Source organism: Dama dama, chromosome 19, assembly GCF_033118175.1.
Source record: "Dama dama isolate Ldn47 chromosome 19, ASM3311817v1, whole genome shotgun sequence".
NCBI classification, from domain to species: Eukaryota; Metazoa; Chordata; class Mammalia; order Artiodactyla; family Cervidae; genus Dama; species Dama dama.
The window spans coordinates 23437228-23456744 of record NC_083699.1 but is presented as its reverse complement, the minus strand read 5'-3'; the positions used below and the strand labels follow the sequence as shown (position 1 = coordinate 23456744).

Genomic DNA, 19517 nt, shown 5'->3' with positions numbered 1-19517 from the left:
AAGGTCAGAAGGAGGTCATACTTTCAGAGATAGGGTGGTGACTATAGATGAACCCACCATGCCCTAGTCACCAGCATGTATATGCGTCTGGAGCAGAAAAGTCAAGGGTGTAAGAGATGAGAGCAGATGCAACATTCAAAGGTCCAAGCAAGTCTGCCAAGGACTGTCTTTAGATAATAAAAGACAGGAAAGGAGAAAGCCTTTCTCTAAAAGCTTGAGAAAGGCAAACATGTGCACCTAGGATTGCAATACCAAGGTGTACAGTCTGCAGCCAGAGGATCCAGGAGATTTCAGCAGAGAAGAGTTGTGGGTGAGGGCTGGGCAGCAGGCCAAGGGCCCTCTGAGAGCTGCCTAGTGGGGGTGGGAGGGCCTGTCAGCAGTAGGGGACAGAAAGACCTGGTCATCCACCAGAGCTGGGTGATGCTAGCAGGCGGCTATTTCCTGGCTCTCGTGTACGCCAGGCCCTGTGCTAAAAGCTCCACACACGTTAACTCTGATCCTCCTCACAGCCCTGTGAGCTAGTTAGTGCCCTTCTTATCCCATTTTATAGATGGCACCAGCCAGGCAGAGAGAGGCTCATAGCTAGTAAAGGCAGAGTCAGACTTTGAACCCAGCAAATATGGCTTCTGAATTAGGTCCTGAACCAGGAGCCAGGAGCTCAGGAAAGAGGATAAGCAGTGAAGCTGGGGGCGAGGGTGGAGGGGCTAGCACATGACCTGGGTACAGGAGTAGGGAGGGGTCTCCGAAGGCTTCTTTACATCCTGCGGTTGCAAGGAGGGGCTCTTCAAACCTGGCACCTTCAACTACAACTTCCATTTGCCTGGATAAAGAATCCACCTGCAATCCAGGAGACACAGGTTCGATCCCTGGGTCGGGGAGATCCCCTGGAGAAGGAAATGGCAACTCACTCCAGTATTCTTGCCTGAAAAATCCCATGGACAGAGAAGCCTGGAGGGCTACAGTCCATGGGGTCACAAAGAGTAGGATGCAACCAAGCAGACCTGCAGGCAAGCAAGGTACAGAAAGAAAAAAAAAAAAAAGATGAGAAGGATTTTGCTGCAGTCCTAACTGTCCAGCCACATGAGGGGCAGCTCCCGTCAGCCACTGCTTCCTGCTGCTCCAGATGTTCCAACAAAGGCCTGCTCCCGGGGAGAGTCAGGAAGGGATTTCTGTAATCCCTTCGTGTATTTGCAAAATCAGGCAGGAAAGATTTGAAGCTGGTTACTGTTTTGTTTGCCTTCATTTACTCCCTCTCCTCACCTCCAAAGGCAGGCTCCAACCTAATTCAATAATCTTACCTAGCCAGTAAACTTCCAAGCCATAATTATTCTCATCCTCACACAAACCTGCTCTTACCATCATTATCCTTGGAGCCCACTGAACCCTCAAGCATGCAGGCCAACACCACAAGGATGCCTCCCTCCTCCCAAGGGCCCTGCAAGCCTTCCTTAGTTATAGCTGTGAAGTATTTTGAGAAACCTGAATTAAAGTGCTAGAGAAAGCACAACACACATTTATTGCTCATCTTGGAAAGACAACAGCAATAAGCTTCCAAAACTCCCTTTGATTAGCATAATCTGGGGGTAATGAATATGGATATTGTCAATAGTCACTTAGAAGCATGTTTTCTTTTGCACATTTTGTTCTCTCCAGTAAATTTCCAACCAAGAAAGGAAACGCCCCAAGTCCCTGCCTGCATCAATAAAGCAAGCACTCAGAGGAATTACATGGGGGGAATAGAGCCAGGAGGGAATTCTCACCACCTTCAACCTTTCTTCTAGTTGATTTTCAGTGTTTTCATCATGATTTCTAATTATCAAATTGAAACTCCCACTTCCCTAACCCATCTGGTCCTTTTCTCGGTGTCCTTGTGACAGTTTCTGATGAAGGGCTGATCAGAACAAATACCCCAAATGGTATCTCCAGACAGCACAACATCCATAGTCACTGCCTGGAAAAGACAGCTTCTGAGAGGCACAGGTACCTGCCTTGGAAGAGAAAGAGGAAGTACCTGTGGGCCTTGGGACCTCACGTGGAAAATGGCAATGGGTCAGTCAGGGTTTCTCCAGAGAAAGAGAACCAAGAGGATTTACAGAGATACTATATATATGAGGAGGGTTTCTTACAGGAATTGGCTCACATGTTATAGAGGCTGAGAAGTCCCATGATCAGCTAGCTATCTGCAGGCTGGAGAACCAAGAAAGCTGGTGGCGTCAGTCAGTCTGATACCAAAGGCCTGAAAATTTGGGAGGGGCCAGTGGTGTGAGTTTTGGTCTAAGTCTGAAAGCTCAGGAACCACAGGACTTCCCTGGTGGTCCAGTGATTAAGACTCTGTGCTTCCAATGCCAGGGGCGCAAGATCAGTCCCTGGTCAGGAAACTAAGATCCCACATGTTGCATGGAGCAGCCAATAAATAAATGATTTTTAAAAAGAAGCAAGATCACCAATGTACAAGGAAAGGAGAAGATGAATGTCTCAGCTCAAGCAGAAATCAGTGAATTCACCCCTCCTCTGCCTTTTCGTTCTATCAGACCCTCAATGGATCAGATGATGCCCACCCATGCTGTTCCATCCTAATCTCTTCCAGAAACACCCTCACAGACATATCCAGAAGTATTAATAGTTTACCAGTCAGCTTGACACACAAAATTAACCATCCCAGGCAGTATATCTGGTTTTCTACACCAGCACTGCAGTCATTATTAACAGGGCAGTGGACCCCCACTGTGCAGTGCTAGAATGAGCAAGGGAACTCTAAGGAATCTCTATGTCGATGCCACAGCTCAGACCAACTAAACTGGGGTCCCTGGAGTTGAGGCCAAGCATCAATGTTCCTGAAAGACCCCCAGGTAATTCCCCAGTGTAGCCAAGTTGGAGAACCAGGGCAGCCATCGACAGCAGGTCCACACCTCACTCCCCTTTGTACACTGGTCCTGGGATTGACACATCAAACAGCACAAGCCTTTGGTGAACCTCGCTGCACCAACAATGACCTTTTTAATAATGTCAATCACATTGTGTTGCTCACTGTAATAAAATCCTCCCATGGCTTCTCATGGCTCTTAGAGTCAATGCAAGCCCCTCATCTTGACCTGAGAGACCCTCAGCAGTACGATCCTGCACACCTCAGGCAGGAGAAGGGAAAAGTGTTAGTTGCTCAGTCGCATCTGACTCTTTGCCACCCCATGAACTGTAGCCCTTTTCATACTGTTCATGGGGTTTTCAAGGCAAGAATACTGAAGTGGTTTGCCATTCCCTTCTCCAGAGGATGAAGCACAAGCTGGAATCAAGATTGCAGGGAGAAATATCAATAACCTCAGATATGCAGATGACACCACCCTTACGGCAGAAAGGGAAGAAGAACGAAAGTGCCTCTTGATGAAAGTGAAAGAGGAGAGTGAAAAAGTTGCCTTAAAACTCAACATTCAGAAAACTAAGATCATGGCAACTGGTCCCACCACTTCATGGCAAATAGTTGGGGGAAACAATGGAAACAGTAAGAGACTTCATTTTGGGGGCTACAAAATCACTGCAGATAGTGGTTGCAGCCAGGAAATTAAACGACTCTTGCTCCTTGGAAGAAAAGCTATGACCAACCTAGACAGTATATTAAAAAGCAGAGACATTACTTTGTCAACAAAAGCCCTAGTCAAAGCTATGGTTTTTCCAATAGTCATGTATGGATGTGAGAGTTGGACCATAAAGAAAGCTGAGCGCCGAAGAAATGATGATTTTGAACTGTGGTGTTGGAAAAGACTCTTGAGAGTCCCTTGGACTGCAAGGAGATCCAACCAGTCAGCCCTAAAGGAAATCAGTCCCGAATATTCATTGGAAGGACTGACGCTGAAGCTGAAACTCCAATACTTTGGCCACCTGATGCGAAGAACTGACTCACTGGAAAAGACCCTGTTGCTGGGAAAGATTGAAGGCGGGAGGAGAAGGGGACAACAGAGGATGAGATGGTTGGATGGCATCACTGATTCGATGGACATGAGTTTGAGCAAGCTCCGGGAGTTGGTGATGGACAGGGAAGCCTGACATGCTGCAGTCCATGGGGTCACAAAAAGTCAGACACGACTGAGCAACTGAACTGAACTGGACTGTAGCCCACCCAGCTCCTCTGTCCAGGCAAGGAATTTCAAGGAATGTCCAGGAATTTCCCAGGCAAGAATACTGGAGTGGTTGCCATTTCCTTCTCCAGGGGATCTTTCCCACCCAGGGATGGAACCTGGTTCTCCCGCATTGCAAGTGGATTTTTTACAGACTGAGCCACCAGGAAAGCCCTCAAGCGTGAGAGCTGAGACTAACACTCTGAAAGCGGGGCCACAGGCCCACTCTGCCCTGATGTGCTTCATGACTTCAGAGGAGTTACCGGACCCCCGGCCTTCTCTGCCTCATCTGTCAATGCAGGTTTGCCGTAAGGATTCGACTAGTCGACACACGTAACACTCTAACATGGACCTGACTCCTCCTCGTCACCCTGGCCCAATGTCACCCAGTCCCCAAAGCAGTCATCCCGTCTCCCCTCTGACCCGGCTCTGCAGGACCCTCTCCCTGACACCTGGCATGACTTCCCATCACTCGGGAGCCAATGCCAGGACTGCAGAGCCCCTCTCACCCCTTCACTGCCCTGTTTTATTTTCTTTATAGCCTGTATTCATTCACCGGGGCTGCTGTAACAAAGTATCACAAACTGCATGACCTAACAGAAATGCATTGTCTCACAGTTCTGGAGGCTGCAAGTCTGAGGTCGAGGTTCAGAAGTATGGGTTCCTTCTGAGGGCTTTGAGTAAAAATCTGCTGCAGGGCTCTCTCCTAGGTTCTGGTGGCTGGCTGGCAGCCCTTGGTGTCCCCTGGATGGCAGATGCATCACATGATGTCTGCCTACATCTTCGCGTCCCGTGCTCCCTGTGTGTGTGGCTCTGTGTCTAAATTTCCTCTTTTTCTAAGAACACCAGTCATGCTGGATTAGGGTCTCATCCTTCTCCAGTAGGGCTTCATCTTAGATACCACTGTAGCAACTCAGGTTCCAAACGAGATCACTTTCTCAGGCACTGAGGGTTGAGGCTTCAACATATAAATTTGGAGGGGGAGACACTGTTCACCCCATAACATGCCTTCATCCCTCTCTAGAATGACCTGGTTTTATTTTTCTATCTGTGTATTGAATTATCTTGTCTCTCCTCACTGAATGTCATTGTTTACATGTCCTGATTTTTCTGCAATGGCCATGCTACACCTTTGTTACACAAAAAAATAATGAAAGATAAGCTTTTCAGAAAAAAACAAAAATAAGCTTTCTCCCTTGCATTGTGATTTGGGTGACTATCATCTCCAATTCTAGACTGAAAACTCCACGAGAGCCGGGACTGTGTCTTTGCACCCCTGAGCTTCACATCATGTTTGCTCTTAATGGATGCTCAGTACATACAGGCTGGGTTGGATTGAATAGATAGTTATGTGCACTGATTTCCCCACAGGAGCTCAAGAGCTCAAGTAGAGCACTTGTTCTTGCAGCCTTCCAGATATACATTTTCTCACAAATCTGGAAATCTTAAAAAAAAATAATGCCAGCTCTCTAAGCTTTTGAATGACACTGGCATATAGAGTAGCACAATTCAACTGTACTGATATCTTAGACGTTGTCGAGAATTAACATGCAGCATGAAGCAATGCTGTCAAATCTAGGAGGAAATTAAACCAGTAGGTCCATCACCCCATCCCTGTGAACTAAACTGCCACATTTCACCTAATTCTTCTAATTAGGTTGTGTCTGCAATGTCTTTAGAACCAGACAAGTGTTACATCAAGTGCTAAGTAGTGTTAATTAATAATATTGGTAGATTACACAAGCTGGTACTTAGCTGTAAATGTAAATGTTCTAAGCCTATCAGCATAGTACCTGGAATCAATGTTCTAGTTGTACTTTAAAAATTCTTCATAGAATTTTTTTTTTTTTTAAGTTTTATTAAGCTTTATTTCTTTTTTTTTTTTTTTTAATTTTTTTTTTTATTATTATTATTATTTTTTTCCAGTGGGTTTTGTCATACATTGATATGAATCAGCCATGGATTTACATGTATTCCCCATCCCGATCCCCCCTCCCACCTCCCTCTCCACCCGATTCCTCTGGGTCTTCCCAGTGCACCAGGCCGGAGCACTTGTCTCGTGCATCCCTCCTGGGCTGGTGATCTGTTTCACCATAGATAGTATACATGCTGTTCTTTTGAAATATCCCACCCTCACATTCTCCCACAAAGTTCAAAAGTCTGTTCTGTATTTCTGTGTCTCTTTTTCTGTTCTGCATATAGGGTTATCGTTATCACCTTTCTAAATTCCATATACATGTGTCAGTATGCTGTAATGTTCTTTATCTTTCTGGCTTACTTCACTCTGTATAATGGGCTCCAGCTTCATCCATCTCATTAGGACTGGTTCAAATGAATTCTTTTTAATGGCTGAGTAATATTCCATGGTGTATATGTACCACAGCTTCCTTATCCATTCATCTGCTGATGGGCATCTAGGTTGCTTCCATGTCCTGGCTATTATAAACAGTGCTGCGATGAACATTGGGGTGCACGTGTCTCTTTCAGATCTGGTTTCCTCAGTGTGTATGCCCAGAAGTGGGATTGCTGGGTCATATGGCAGTTCTATGTCCAGTTTTTTAAGAAATCTCCACACTGTTCTCCATAGCGGCTGTACTAGTTTGCATTCCCACCAACAGTGTAAGAGGGTTCCCTTTTCTCCACACCCTCTCCAGCATTTATTGCTTGTAGACTTTTGGATAGCAGCCATCCTGGCTGGCGTGTAATGGTACCTCATTGTGGTTTTGATTTGCATTTCTCTAATAATGAGTGATGTTGAGCATCTTTTCATGTGTTTGTTAGCCATCTGTATGTCTTCTTTGGAGAAGTGTCTGTTTAGTTCTTTGGCCCATTTTTTGATTGGGTCATTTATTTTTCTGGAATTGAGCTGCAGGAGTTGCTTGTATATTTTTGAGATTAATCCTTTGTCTGTTTCTTCATTTGCTATTATTTTCTCCCAATCTGAGGGCTGTCTTTTCACCTTACTTATAGTTTCCTTTGTACTGCAAAAGCTTTTAAGTTTCATTAGGTCCCATTTGTTTAGTTTTGCTTTTATTTCCAATATTCTGGGAGGTGGGTCATAGAGGATCTTGCTTTGATTTATGTCGGAGAGTGTTTTGCCTATGTTCTCCTCTAGGAGTTTTATAGTTTCTGGTCTTACATTTAGATCTTTAATCCATTTTGAGTTTATTTTTGTGTATGGTGTTAGAAAGTGTTCTAGTTTCATTCTTTTACAAGTGGTTGACCAGTTTTCCCACCATGACCAAGTGGGCTTTATCCCAGGAATGCAAGGATTCTTTAATATCCGCAAATCAATCAATGTAATACACCACATTAACAAATTGAAAGATAAAAACCATATGATTATCTCAATAGATGCAGAGAAAGCCTTTGACAAAATTCAACACTCATTTATGATTAAAACTCTCCAAAAAGCAGGAATAGAAGGAACATACCTCAACATAATAAAAGCTATATATGACAAACCCACAGCAAGCATAACCCTCAATAGTGAAAAATTGAAGGCATTTCCCCTGAAATCAGGAACAAGACAAGGGTGCCCACTCTCACCACTACTATTCAACATAGTGTTGGAAGTACTGGCCACAGCAATCAGAGCAGAAAAAGAAGTAAAAGGAATCCAGATAGGAAAAGAAGAAGTGAAACTCTCACTGTTTGCAGATGACATGATCCTCTACATAGAAAACCCTAAAGACTCTACCAGAAAATTACTAGAGCTAATCAATGAATATAGTAAAGTTGCAGGATATAAAATTAACACACAGAAATCCCTTGCATTCCTATATACTAACAATGAAAAAACAGACAGAGAAATTAAGGAAACAATACCATTCACCATTGCAACAAAAAGAATAAAATACTTAGGAGTATATCTACCTAAAGAAACAAAGGACCTATACATAGAAAACTATAAAACACTGATGAAAGAAATCAAAGAGGACACAAACAGATGGAGAAACATACCATGCTCATGGATTGGAAGAATCAATATTGTCAAAATGGCTATTCTACCCAAAGCAATCTATAGATTCAATGCAATCCCTATCAAGCTACCAACGGTATTTTTCACAGAACTAGACCAAAGAATTTCACAATTTGTATGGAAATACAAAAAACCTCGAATAGCCAAAGTAATCTTGAGAAAGAAGAATGGAACTGGAGGAATCAACCTGCCTGACTTCAGACTCTACTACAAAGCCACAGTCATCAAGACAGTATGGTACTGGCACAAAGACAGAAATATAGATCAATGGAACAGAATAGAAAGCCCAGAGATAAATCCACGAACCTATGGACACCTTATCTTTGACAAAGGAGGCAAGGATATACAATGGAAAAAATTCTTCATAGAATTTTATACAGCCTCTGACTTCCAAGGCTTCCCTGGTAACTCAGATGGTAAAGAATCAGCCTGCAAGGCAGGAGACCCAGGTTGAATCCCTGGGTCAGGAAGATCCCCTGGAGAAGGGAATGGCAACCCACTCCAGTATTCCTGCCTAGAGAATTCCATGGACAGAGGAGCCAGGCAAGCTACAGTCCATGGGTTCACAAAGAGTCGGACATGACTTAGTGACTGACGCTTTAACACTGACTTCCAAAGAAAGTAGCTTCACATAATCTTTCCATTTTCTGTAACAACTTGACAAAATTTTATAAATCATCTATTACAATTCTCAAATCTATCAGACCAAGCATCTCCTTTTTATAATAATCGTTTTGACATACCCTTCTTTAATGTCCTAAAGCAAAATTCATGAGTAACCTGCCTGTATATAACATATGTCAGTATGTAAACACTCAGGCAACTACAAATATTGTCATAAGGTGCTTACACTTTATGAAAAATTAATGTCAACGTGCCAGTTTCAAATGGCATCTTTATAGGCTGTTATAGGTATGCTGAATGGGCGATGCAGTACCATGGGTTGCACTGAAAGGAGGTCCTGATTTTCCAAAATGGTGATGAACTCCTTTCAAGTTCCAAAGTAAAGAATTTACAATCTTCCTTCAATTTATTCTATAATTGTCTTCCTGGAAAAGCCAAGAGACTGGTCTTCTAAAAACATCCAAAATAGTCTCATGTGCTTATATATAAAACAGGGATAGGTTTCCAGGTTCAGATCATCATAACCAGATCCTTCACCTACAAGAATATCCAATGAGACATCTGAAGATAGTATGATGCCACCCAACACATTTAGCATCTCTGGGCCCCACCCACCAAATGCCATGGGCACTGCCCCCACCCCAACCTCTGAGAGCAAAAAATCCTCAAAACTTTCCATTTCATCAGAGAACAAACCTCCAAGGCAATTCCAAGGGGTGGCTCTTCCCCTCTTGAGATCTAACGTTACATCTTTATATTAAAAAATGAGGATTTGTGTCCCCAAAGAATATGCTCAAGAATCACACACCAAACCTTCACAGAGCCAGGTAAGAAGCACTTGGGGGTTGACAGAAGAGCATCTTCCACCTGCCAGGCATTGTCTTAAGATCTTTCTGTGTATGTGCATCCAACTCTTTGCAACCCCATGGACTGTAGCCTACCAGGCGTCTCTGTCCACAGAATTCTCCAGGCAAGAATAAGTGGGTTGCCATTTCCTTCTCCAGGGGCTCTTCCTGACCTAGGGATCAAACCTGGGTCTCCTATACTACAGGCAGATTCTTTACTATCTGAGCTACCAGGGAAGCCCCTAAGATCTTTTTAGACAGACACTATTTAATTCTCACATCAACACAAGGCAGGAGGCTTGACCATCGCCCATGGGCAGTTGAAACAAGCAGAGACATGACGTAACTTCCCACAGGTCCACTGGCAGAGCCCTAACTCAGAGCACCCTCTTCAGAATGAATGCAACATAGAGCAAACTACAGACTGTCATTTAGGACTGGAAGGGACGCAAAGCGGGAAAAGCAAACCTCGCGTTATGAATACACAGGACAGATCAGTTCCACCAGTTCAGTGCACTGACCTCTACCTACGTCTCCAAGTCATGGTTTGTTTCCCCCTTGGTCTCACCTTCTTCCTTCTTGTGTGTTTCCTGCAGACATCCATGTCCAGGAGAAGGCTGCTGCAGATCCCTCTGGACCTTTCCTGAAAGGGAGATCCCCATTCACTAGATGAGTTCCAGAAGCATCCACTGAGGCTTCTGCAGCCCACCTCTGTCCGCTGACCTTCACCACAACCTGTCTCTCAGGATGAGTGGCTTCCTCACCTCCCTCGACCCCCGGCGAGTGCAGTGGGGGGCCGCCTGGCACGCCATGCACTCTCGGATCCTGCGCACCAAACCGGTGGAGTCCATGCTGGAGGGAACGGGGGCCACCACCGCTCATGGCACCAAGCTAGCCCAAGTGCTCACCACCGTGGACCTCATCTCGCTCGGCGTGGGCAGCTGCGTGGGCACGGGCATGTACGTGGTGTCTGGGCTGGTGGCCAAGGAAATGGCAGGACCCGGGGTCATCGTATCCTTCATCATTGCAGCCGTCGCATCCATACTGTCAGGTAAGCATCTCCGTGAAGGCGAAGGCCGCGCTCACCGGCCTGTTACTGTTCCTCCCACTCTTCTGCAGTATTCGGTAGTGAGAGGAGTGAAATGGGAGACCTTTTTGCCTTGACTAATAGGGAGTTCAGCGCTAGGTTTGGCTCATTGGAGTAGCTTCCTTTTCCTTTGGTTTTTGCATCCAAATAATTACTCTGGTGCCTAGCTACTGCCCAGCGTCTCATTCCCTGTCATGTCCCAATGACTCTATTTTTATTCTGTCTCCTTTCATGGGAAGGTAGGTCAGTTCCCTTTGTGTGGGGAGTGGGGCACTGGATATAGCCAAGATATAAATAATAAATAATGGATAGGCAGAGTAGCAAAATGACACGTCAGTAAACCTGATATGATTGGGACTTGATGAGCCTCAAACTGGCATTGTGATCTCCAAGCAGGAGGAAATCAAACTAGGAAATATAAAGCCATTGTGAGAACCATAAAGCACCACCTGCTACAAGCACTTCAACAGACTGATATTCTGCAGTGGTAGCTCAGCAAGCACCTTCTCTCTCCTTGAGAAAAAAAAATCATAAAGCTCATTTGTTCGTTTTATTAAATAAGGTACCAGGGCTTACATACTGATAGTTTATGAAACAGTGCTATTTCCTATTCCTCTTTCCTCCTCTTGAGTTGGGATCCACAGTATTTTCCCAGAATGCCAGGGATGGGTCAATGGAAACCCTGAAAAAGAAGGGAAACATCTTGCTTCTTGATGGTTATACTGCAAAAGCTCGAGGTGGATTTGAGGTTGGCAAATCACGTGGGTCAACTCATGTCTTGGCAATGAATGTTGTGGCATTCATCAAAGAAATGTTTCTGGGGCAGTAAACGTGCTGACTTATACTGGGAGTTCTGTGTACTAATGCATATGACCACAAGGAGAGTTCCACACTAGTATCACACATCCAGGCTAAATAGTCTTCATCTTTATGGGATACACGGGCTTCCCAGGTGGCATTACCTGCCAATGCAGGAGAAGCAAGAGATGTGGGTTCAATCCCTAGGTTGGGAAGGTTCCCTTGGAGTAGGAAATGGTAACCCACTCCAGTAATCTTGCCTGGAAAATTCCATGGACAGAAGAGCCTGATGGGCTACAGTCCATGGGGTCACAAACAGACACAACTGAGCATACATCCCACACATATAGGGGGCACAGACCAGGGACACACAACCACAAAGTACACTGGTTTACATCTGTCATCTTTTTAATGTGATGAGAAAAATAATTCCAGACTGATTTGAAATATTTATCTCCTGCCATGGCTTATATCCTTGTTGGTTTTACCACTATGCTTTCCTTAAATCATTCTCTAATATGCATGAATATCCTAATAATTGAGATTCCTGCAGAAAAGAAGATTTTTTTCCTTATAGATGAAAATAAATTTTATTCACATGAATGAATTCTGTGGATGCTTGAAATTCTACTAACCTGATTACAATCATTTTTCAAACTTGTTTGGCAAAGAAATTATTTGGGGGAAGATGCCAGATTATTACTCACCATAAATTTATAAATCTGAAAGTGTCAGCATACAGAACAGAATAGCAATGGTAAGACAAAAGGAAGGCATGTAACCACAGGTCCGACAGAGGGCATAGGGCAGATGGCTAAGGTCCTGCCTGGTTAATGCAGACCACTCTGCTCTCCACTCAGTCGCTCAGTTGTGTCCAACTCTTTGTGGCCCTATGGACTCTAACCCTCTAGCTCCCCTGTCCATGGAAATTTTCAGGCAAGAATGCTGGAGTGAGTTGCCATTTCCTTCTCCAAGGGATCTTCCCAACCTAGGGATCAAACCCACATCTCCTGCGTTGGCAGGAAGATTCTTTACCTGCTGAGCCATCGGGGAAGCCCCACAGTCTCCTCTATGTCCCATTCTATTGTGCCACAGTCCCCCAAACCCAGAATAGTTCCCACAAGTGAATCCCCACAGCTTATCCTTCACGGCGCTGGATTACATTTAGAAATTAGAACCAGGCCCAGTCACATTCTGGGAGCCCCTCTCACCATGCTCACGTGTAACCTAGACCAGGTTCTGGAGGGAGTGTTGACACCACAGATATTGGCAAACACTACAAATCAGCATTTGTTTGTTGTTGAGAGTGAGTAGTTATACATTAACCAGCACATCACTGGCCTAGCTTCTCCAAAGCCCAGTACCATCCAGTAACTCCATCAGGCACCAAAAGAAAGTCCTGCTTCTCCCCCATTAGGGACACTCCTCTCCGCACCTGGTCTCAGCCATAATACTGCTCTACCCTTCCTAACAGATACCTCCTCACTGAGGCCAACCGGAACCTTCCCTGAGCTCCCAGCCAGGGCCAGGACCAAAATAACTGTGCCAAAGTTGGCAATTTTACATTAGGTTTCTTCATCCAGGCCTCTCACTCTATGATCCTTGGTCACTAGACCAAGGAAAGTCCCCTTCCGCCATGTTCCTTCCACTCCTACATCGTGACCCCAGTAGTGCTTCTCACAGGACCCAATTCCCCACCACTTCTCCATATCACAGTAATCAAACTCCTGTCTACCCTCAGGCTTTTTAATACATGGTCCTTTTCTACTGTGGCCTTAAGCAGAATGGTTTTAATTTGCATTTCCCTAATTATGAATATTTGAACATCTTTTTGTATTTATTTGCCATGCATATATACTCTTTGGTAAAGTATTTGTTCAAATCTTTTTCCCATTATTTAATTGGAGTCTTCAGGGATTTTTTTAATAAACTTTTAAAACTCCTTTATATATTTTGTATACAAGTCCTTTATTAGATATGTGGTTTTACAAACATTTTCTCTCAGCTTGTGGCTCATTTTTAAATTTTCTTTTGATTTTGTTTTCTTTTTTAAAATACTGATGCCCAGGCTCTACTCCCTAGAGATTCTAATCCAATTCAGTTGGATCGGGGTACAGCCCAGGGATTGATAGCTTTTTTTTTTTTTAATTCCCTGGGGAATTCTAATGTGCAGCCCAGGTTAAGAATTACTCCATTATAGGAACCAGGACCTCCCTATGGAATAGCCATGACCTACAAGAAGAGGAAACATATGCTAAGATAGAAACTATTTGGCCAGCAAATTCTTACGGGATTTTTGCCCTTGTGACATCATCCTCCACGCCATGCAAACCAGTTTACGATACAGAACAAATCCGACTAAGAGATGGAGCCACTTTCTCTATAATTGGACAAGATTTAAAGCTACAATAACTTCCTAGGCTCCTCCTACCGTTCCTGCCCCAACATCACAACTGCCCACAGCCTATCACAGGTAGGGGAAAATTTATCAGAGGAAGCAGCTTGTGCTGTGACCGTTACCCTTTATCCAAAAGGTCTTATCTATTCTCGAATAGCTCAGCAGCACACATCCAGACCCCATGCCCGTGCCAAACCTTAGAAACCCTTTGTGTATACCAGATTGTATAAACCAGATAGGGGAAGTAGTTTTCTCTCTGGTTGCCACCGACAGCTTTATGAAGAGATGAGGGATGAAAGCAGGATAGTTTTCAGAGTTTCTCTAGTTCAACTGGCTTGGGATGAAACACAAAGCAAGGTCTCCATGCCAGCGACACCTGGCCATTCAATGCAACCTGCCCCAAGAGGCTCCTGTGGACGTGAGTGGGGAAATCAAAGTCGTTTATTTCCAGCTCTTTTAATATTAATAAAATTGAACCTCAAACAGAGTATAGGTCTGAATGACTCCTAAGATCATGCACTGTCTACAATAACTTTGAGCCCACATCTCAGGGGGTTTTCTAAGGATTAAATGACAGTAAGCATTCACAACATCAGTCCCCTGGCTGATACACAATACTCATAATTTTTATCTGCTCATGAAAAACAGTAGCAAAAATCTAATAAGATATAGTTTGGGAAAGCTGTATTGGGTACCCACTATATGCCAGTCTTAGGGCAATACCAGAAATAAATAAGAAATTGTCTCTACCCTAAAGGACCAATCACTTATTGGGTTCATCTCCACTGTTGGAGATGAACACTAAACCTGATAAGCAATTTCAGCAATAATAGGACTGATAATAGCAGTGGCAGCAGAAATAGCTGATTTGAGCACTTCCTGTGTACCAAAAGAGTTCTAAGGGATTTACACATTATTTTACTCAGTCTTCACAGCAACCCTATGTGGTAAGTGGTGTTATTGTCCTCATATCACAGATGAGAAAAAAGGAGGCTTCTGAAAAGTTTGGCAACTGGTTTAAGGTTCTTGCTTAAGAGGTGACAGAACAAGGAACAGCATGAACACAGTCTGACTCCAGTGACCACTTGGCACTCTCAATTTATGGTTCAGCACTAGGGTTGATAATTTTGTGTTGATCATGTGAAAGATTCTCACTCACTCTTTCACATCTTCTCATCCATCACCCGGAGAAGGCGATGGCACCCCACTCGAGTACTCTTGCCTGGAAAATCCCATGGATGGAGGAGCCTGGTAGGCTGCAGTCCATGGGGTCGCAAAGAGCTGGACATGACTGAGTGACTTCACATTCACTTTTCATTTCATGCATTGGAGAAGGAAATGGGACTTCCCTGATGGCTCAGATGGTAAAGCGTCTGCCTACAATGCGGGAGACCCAGGTTCAATCCCAGGAAGATCTCTTGGAGAAGGCAATGGCAACCCACTCCAGTATTCTTGCCTGGAAAATCCCATGGACAGAAGAGCCTGGTAGGCTACAGTCCATGGGGTCGCAAATAATCAGACACGTCTGAGAAGGAAATAGCAACCCACTCCAGTGTTCTTGCCTGGAGAATCCCAGGAACAGGGGAGCCTGGTGGGCTGCCGTCTATGGGGTCACACAGAGTTGGACACGACTGAAGCAGCTTAGCAGCAGCAGCAGCATCCATCATCACGTGAGCCCTGGTAACCGAATCCCTGGGGAGGTGGTAAGGGGAGCAGAACTCTTTCCCACAGACGAGGCTCCCGATCTCCTCCCTGCACTGGCTCTGCAGATCTTCACAAAGTTTAAGCCGGGCCTCCCCATTCCAGTGTTCATCTCCGGTTGATTTTCATGACCAAAGAGGTCTCTAAAGACTTAGGGTCTATTTAGATAGTCTGGTGAGCTTCCCTGCCTCAAACTGAAGCAGAGGTGAGAGGTGACCCCCAGAAGGGTTGGCCCTTCTGCAACCTGTTTTCAATGACCTAGATCACTCATTCATTCCACAAACTTGCATTTACTAGTTCCCCCAAACATATCTGAGAACTGCTCTTAATCACCAGGGAGAGTGGGACAGGCAGAAACATTGAGAGGGTAGAGAAGAAATGCAAAGATGAACAAATGCAGAGTGGTCTTCAAGCTTCTTGAAGACTAGCTCTCCAACATATTGTCCAAATACACAGCCCTAAGTTGGAAATCTTAATAATGATAATGGCTGCCCCTGATGTTTGTAAAGTCTCTAAGACATCAGTTAGTAAACACTTGATAAATGTTAGCCACTATTATTATTACTGTTGTTATTATTAATATTAAGCAAATACTGTGCCCTAGGCACCATGCATATACTACCTCATTTAATCCTCTCAGCCTCCCTGCTAGGCGACAGGACTTTTCCTGTTGTGTAGCTCACCATAATAGCTAAACCACTGGGCACTGATAACACGCCTGGCAGCAGCTGAACACCAGCTGCACAGTCCTCCCAACAAATCCTACAAAATAAGTATCACTGTCAGATTCACCTTGCAGATGACAAAACTGAGGCTCAGGGAGGTTGGGTGACTTGTCCAGGACAACAAAGCAGTCAGAGGCAAAAAGGCAAGTCTAAATTTGATTCTGCCTTCTCCAGAGGCTGTTACCCCCATGTTGCTTCATGCAGACACACACCCCCAAAATTTAAAAACTCACCAGAGAAAACTGAGTGAATCAAGGAAACCCTCATTCTTTTTTTTAACTAAAGCTTCATTCTTATTGGGGTATTAAAAGAGCCTTAGCTCACTCTGTTCTGTTGATTAAATGAGTCCTTTTCTAGATCAAAACTTCTATAACCCGGGTCATGAAAATGACTTCAAAGTTCAGTGCCTTTCCATCACCTGTCAGCAGTGAGAAGGGTCCTGTGAAGTGCAGGCAGCTCTTCCAGGGCTGGATTGACAACCCTATAGGAAGGCTGTCAGTTACCAGTTCAAAAAAGGTGAGCACAATCTAATAGAAATATGCAAGTTTCTCAGATGACTTATTGTGAAAATGAGCTTCCTCCAGCAAACCCAGGAGAGGCTGGGCTTCTTTTACATCTTCTCCTGCACTGGCTGGGGTGCACAGGGCATAGCGAGAGCACCCAGCGTGGCCGTGGGAGGGACTGGCCGCCGGCTCTGGGCTTGGCAATGCAGAGATGTTGCAGAAGACAGGAAAGAACTCCGAGACAAGGGGCTTGGCATGGATGCAAAGAAACAAGACAGGCACATATGAAATAGTCGTGGGCACTGCAGGAGACAAAGGGCCTGGGTCACCCGGGATCTGGGTCCAGCTCTGTCCCCCGGCAGCTTGGGACCCTGGAACAAGTCATTTACATCTTGTGCCCTCAGTTTCTGCCTCTGCAAAATGAAGAGTTTAGATTGAAAGTGAAAGTGTTAGTCGCTTCAGTCATGTCCAACTCTTTGTGACCCCATGGACTGTATCCCACCAGGCTCCTCTGTCCATGGAATTTCCCAGGCAAGAATACTAGAGTGTGTTGCCTTTCCTTTCTCCAGGGGATCTTCTGGACCCAGGGATCAAACCTGAGTCTCCTGAATTGCAGGCAGATTCTTGACCATCTGAGCTACCAGGGAAGCTTACCCATATGAGTTAGGGTGAAAAAGAGAACCCAGGGAGGGGAAAGATTTGTAAAGAAAGGTCTAGTGCCTCAATTCCCCACACACACACCCCAACACCACATAGCATGGGAGTGATCAGTCCCGGAGCTGACATACCTCACTTCAAGCCCTGCTCAGCCATTTACTACTTGTGAGACTTAAAAAATGCACTTCACCTAGGGCTCCCCAAGCAGGTTGCCAAAAATGACAGGTGTGCCAAGGCATGGTTCCCTTAGCCCTCAGGGCCACAGGAGGTGGCAAAGGCCCCAGGCTTGTCACTTGTATCTGTGAACAGCCTTGTCCCTTTAGACAGGACCTCCTGACCACATTCATACAAGGGTCATTGTCTAGGTGTATTCTGCCAAGTGGAAAAGATCAGAGAGTCCTGAGAACCTACCTAGATCTTGACCTCTATCTCTGTAAATGGAATAATGACAGCCTCCTCATGCTGCCAGGTCACAGAGGCTGGGGTTAAGGGGCCAGAGCCACCCAAGTGGATCAGGAAGGCCCCTGCAAATTCCCCAAGCCCTGGCAAAGAGGTGAGGTCACCAAAGAAGAGGGAGTATGGAGAGAAAAGAACTAAGGGCAGGACTTTGTTAAACAGCCAAGTCAGATGGAGATGGAGAAACAGGAAGCAACGGTGGAGAAAGAAAAATGTAGGCAGAGGAGTAGGAACCAAACTGAAGGAAGAATAGATTCTTACACAAGGAAGTGAAGAATGTATAAGTGCTGACATCCTGAGCCACAGGGACACTGATGAATGGCCTTTCCGGTGGACTGCCTACACACTGGAGCTGGCCACTTCCAGGGTACAGCATAGACAAACACTGTAAGACAAAGGGGAGAGGAGGAATGAAAAAGAGAGAACAGCAAGCAGTAAAGTGAACCTTTGATCTAACAGACCAGGGCGTGCATTCATCCTGGACACAACTTGGGCCTGTACTTTATTGCATGTCCATAGGTGACTGTATGTGTGTGAAAAGCAAGCATCTCACATGTCTTATGCTCTACTTCACCATGGCCATTGACATAGACTTCAGTTCAGTTCAGTCACTCAGTTGTGTCCAACTCTTTGCAACCCCATGGACCGCAGCACTCCAGGCCTCCCTGTCCATCACCAACTCCCAGATACTCAAACTCATATTCATTGAGTCAGTGATGCCATCCAACCATCTCATCCTCTGTCATCCCCTTCGCCTCCCTCCTTCAATCTTTCCCAGGATCAGGGTCTTTTCCAATGAGTCAGTTCTTCGCATCAGGTGGCCAATATATTGGAGTCTCAGCTTCAACATCAGTCCTTCCAATGAACACCCAGGACTGATCTCCTTTAGGATGGACTGGTTGGATCTCCTTGCAGTCCAAGGGACTCTCAAGAGTCTACTCCAACACCACAGTCCAAAAGAATCAATCCTTCGGTGCTCAGCTTTCTTTATAGTCCAACTCTCACATCCATACATGACTACTAGACATAGACTTGGTCCCAAAATTCCATGCAAAGTAGTTGAAAATATAGAAATATATGTATACATTTATATAATTATGTATGTATACACATACACACATAAATATATCTTTATATCCTATCAATGCTTCAGGAATTTCCTATTCTGGAATGAATTCAATAATAGCCCTTGGCAACCTATTATATAGTACAGGGAACACTGCTCACTGTTCTGGGCCAGCCTGGCTGGATGGGAGGGGGCTTGGGGGAGAATGGATACCTGTATATGTATGGCTGAATCCCTTCAGTGTTCACCTGAAACTACCACAACATTGTTAACTGGCTCTACCCCAGTACAAAATAAAAAGTTTAAAAAACTTAATAGTCCTTTGCTATTTATCTTTTTTTAATCAGAGAATAATTGCCTTACAATGTTGTGTTGGTTTCTGCCATACAACAACGTGAATCAGCCATAAGTAAGCATATATCCCCTCCCTCTTGAACCTGCCTCCCACTCCTTGGCTATTTATCTTGAGATTTTATTTATAAATACCCCAGTTTATAATTTCCTAGACTTATTAGAAGGAAAATAAACAATGCAGTGAGTTTCTCTTATGTATTAAACATGGATAC

At 44.7% G+C, this 19517-nt stretch overlaps 1 protein-coding gene across 1 annotated transcript in view; it reads left to right on the top strand.

Annotated features, from left to right (window-relative positions):
• The window catches only part of SLC7A14 (solute carrier family 7 member 14), a 108881-nt gene that overhangs the window by 49509 nt on the left and 39855 nt on the right, over positions 1-19517 (top strand). The window contains exon 2 of the mRNA XM_061167878.1: positions 10157-10611. Coding sequence (XP_061023861.1) covers positions 10308-10611 — 304 coding nt within the window. The 5' untranslated portion in view covers positions 10157-10307. The remainder of the gene's footprint in view (positions 1-10156; positions 10612-19517) is intronic.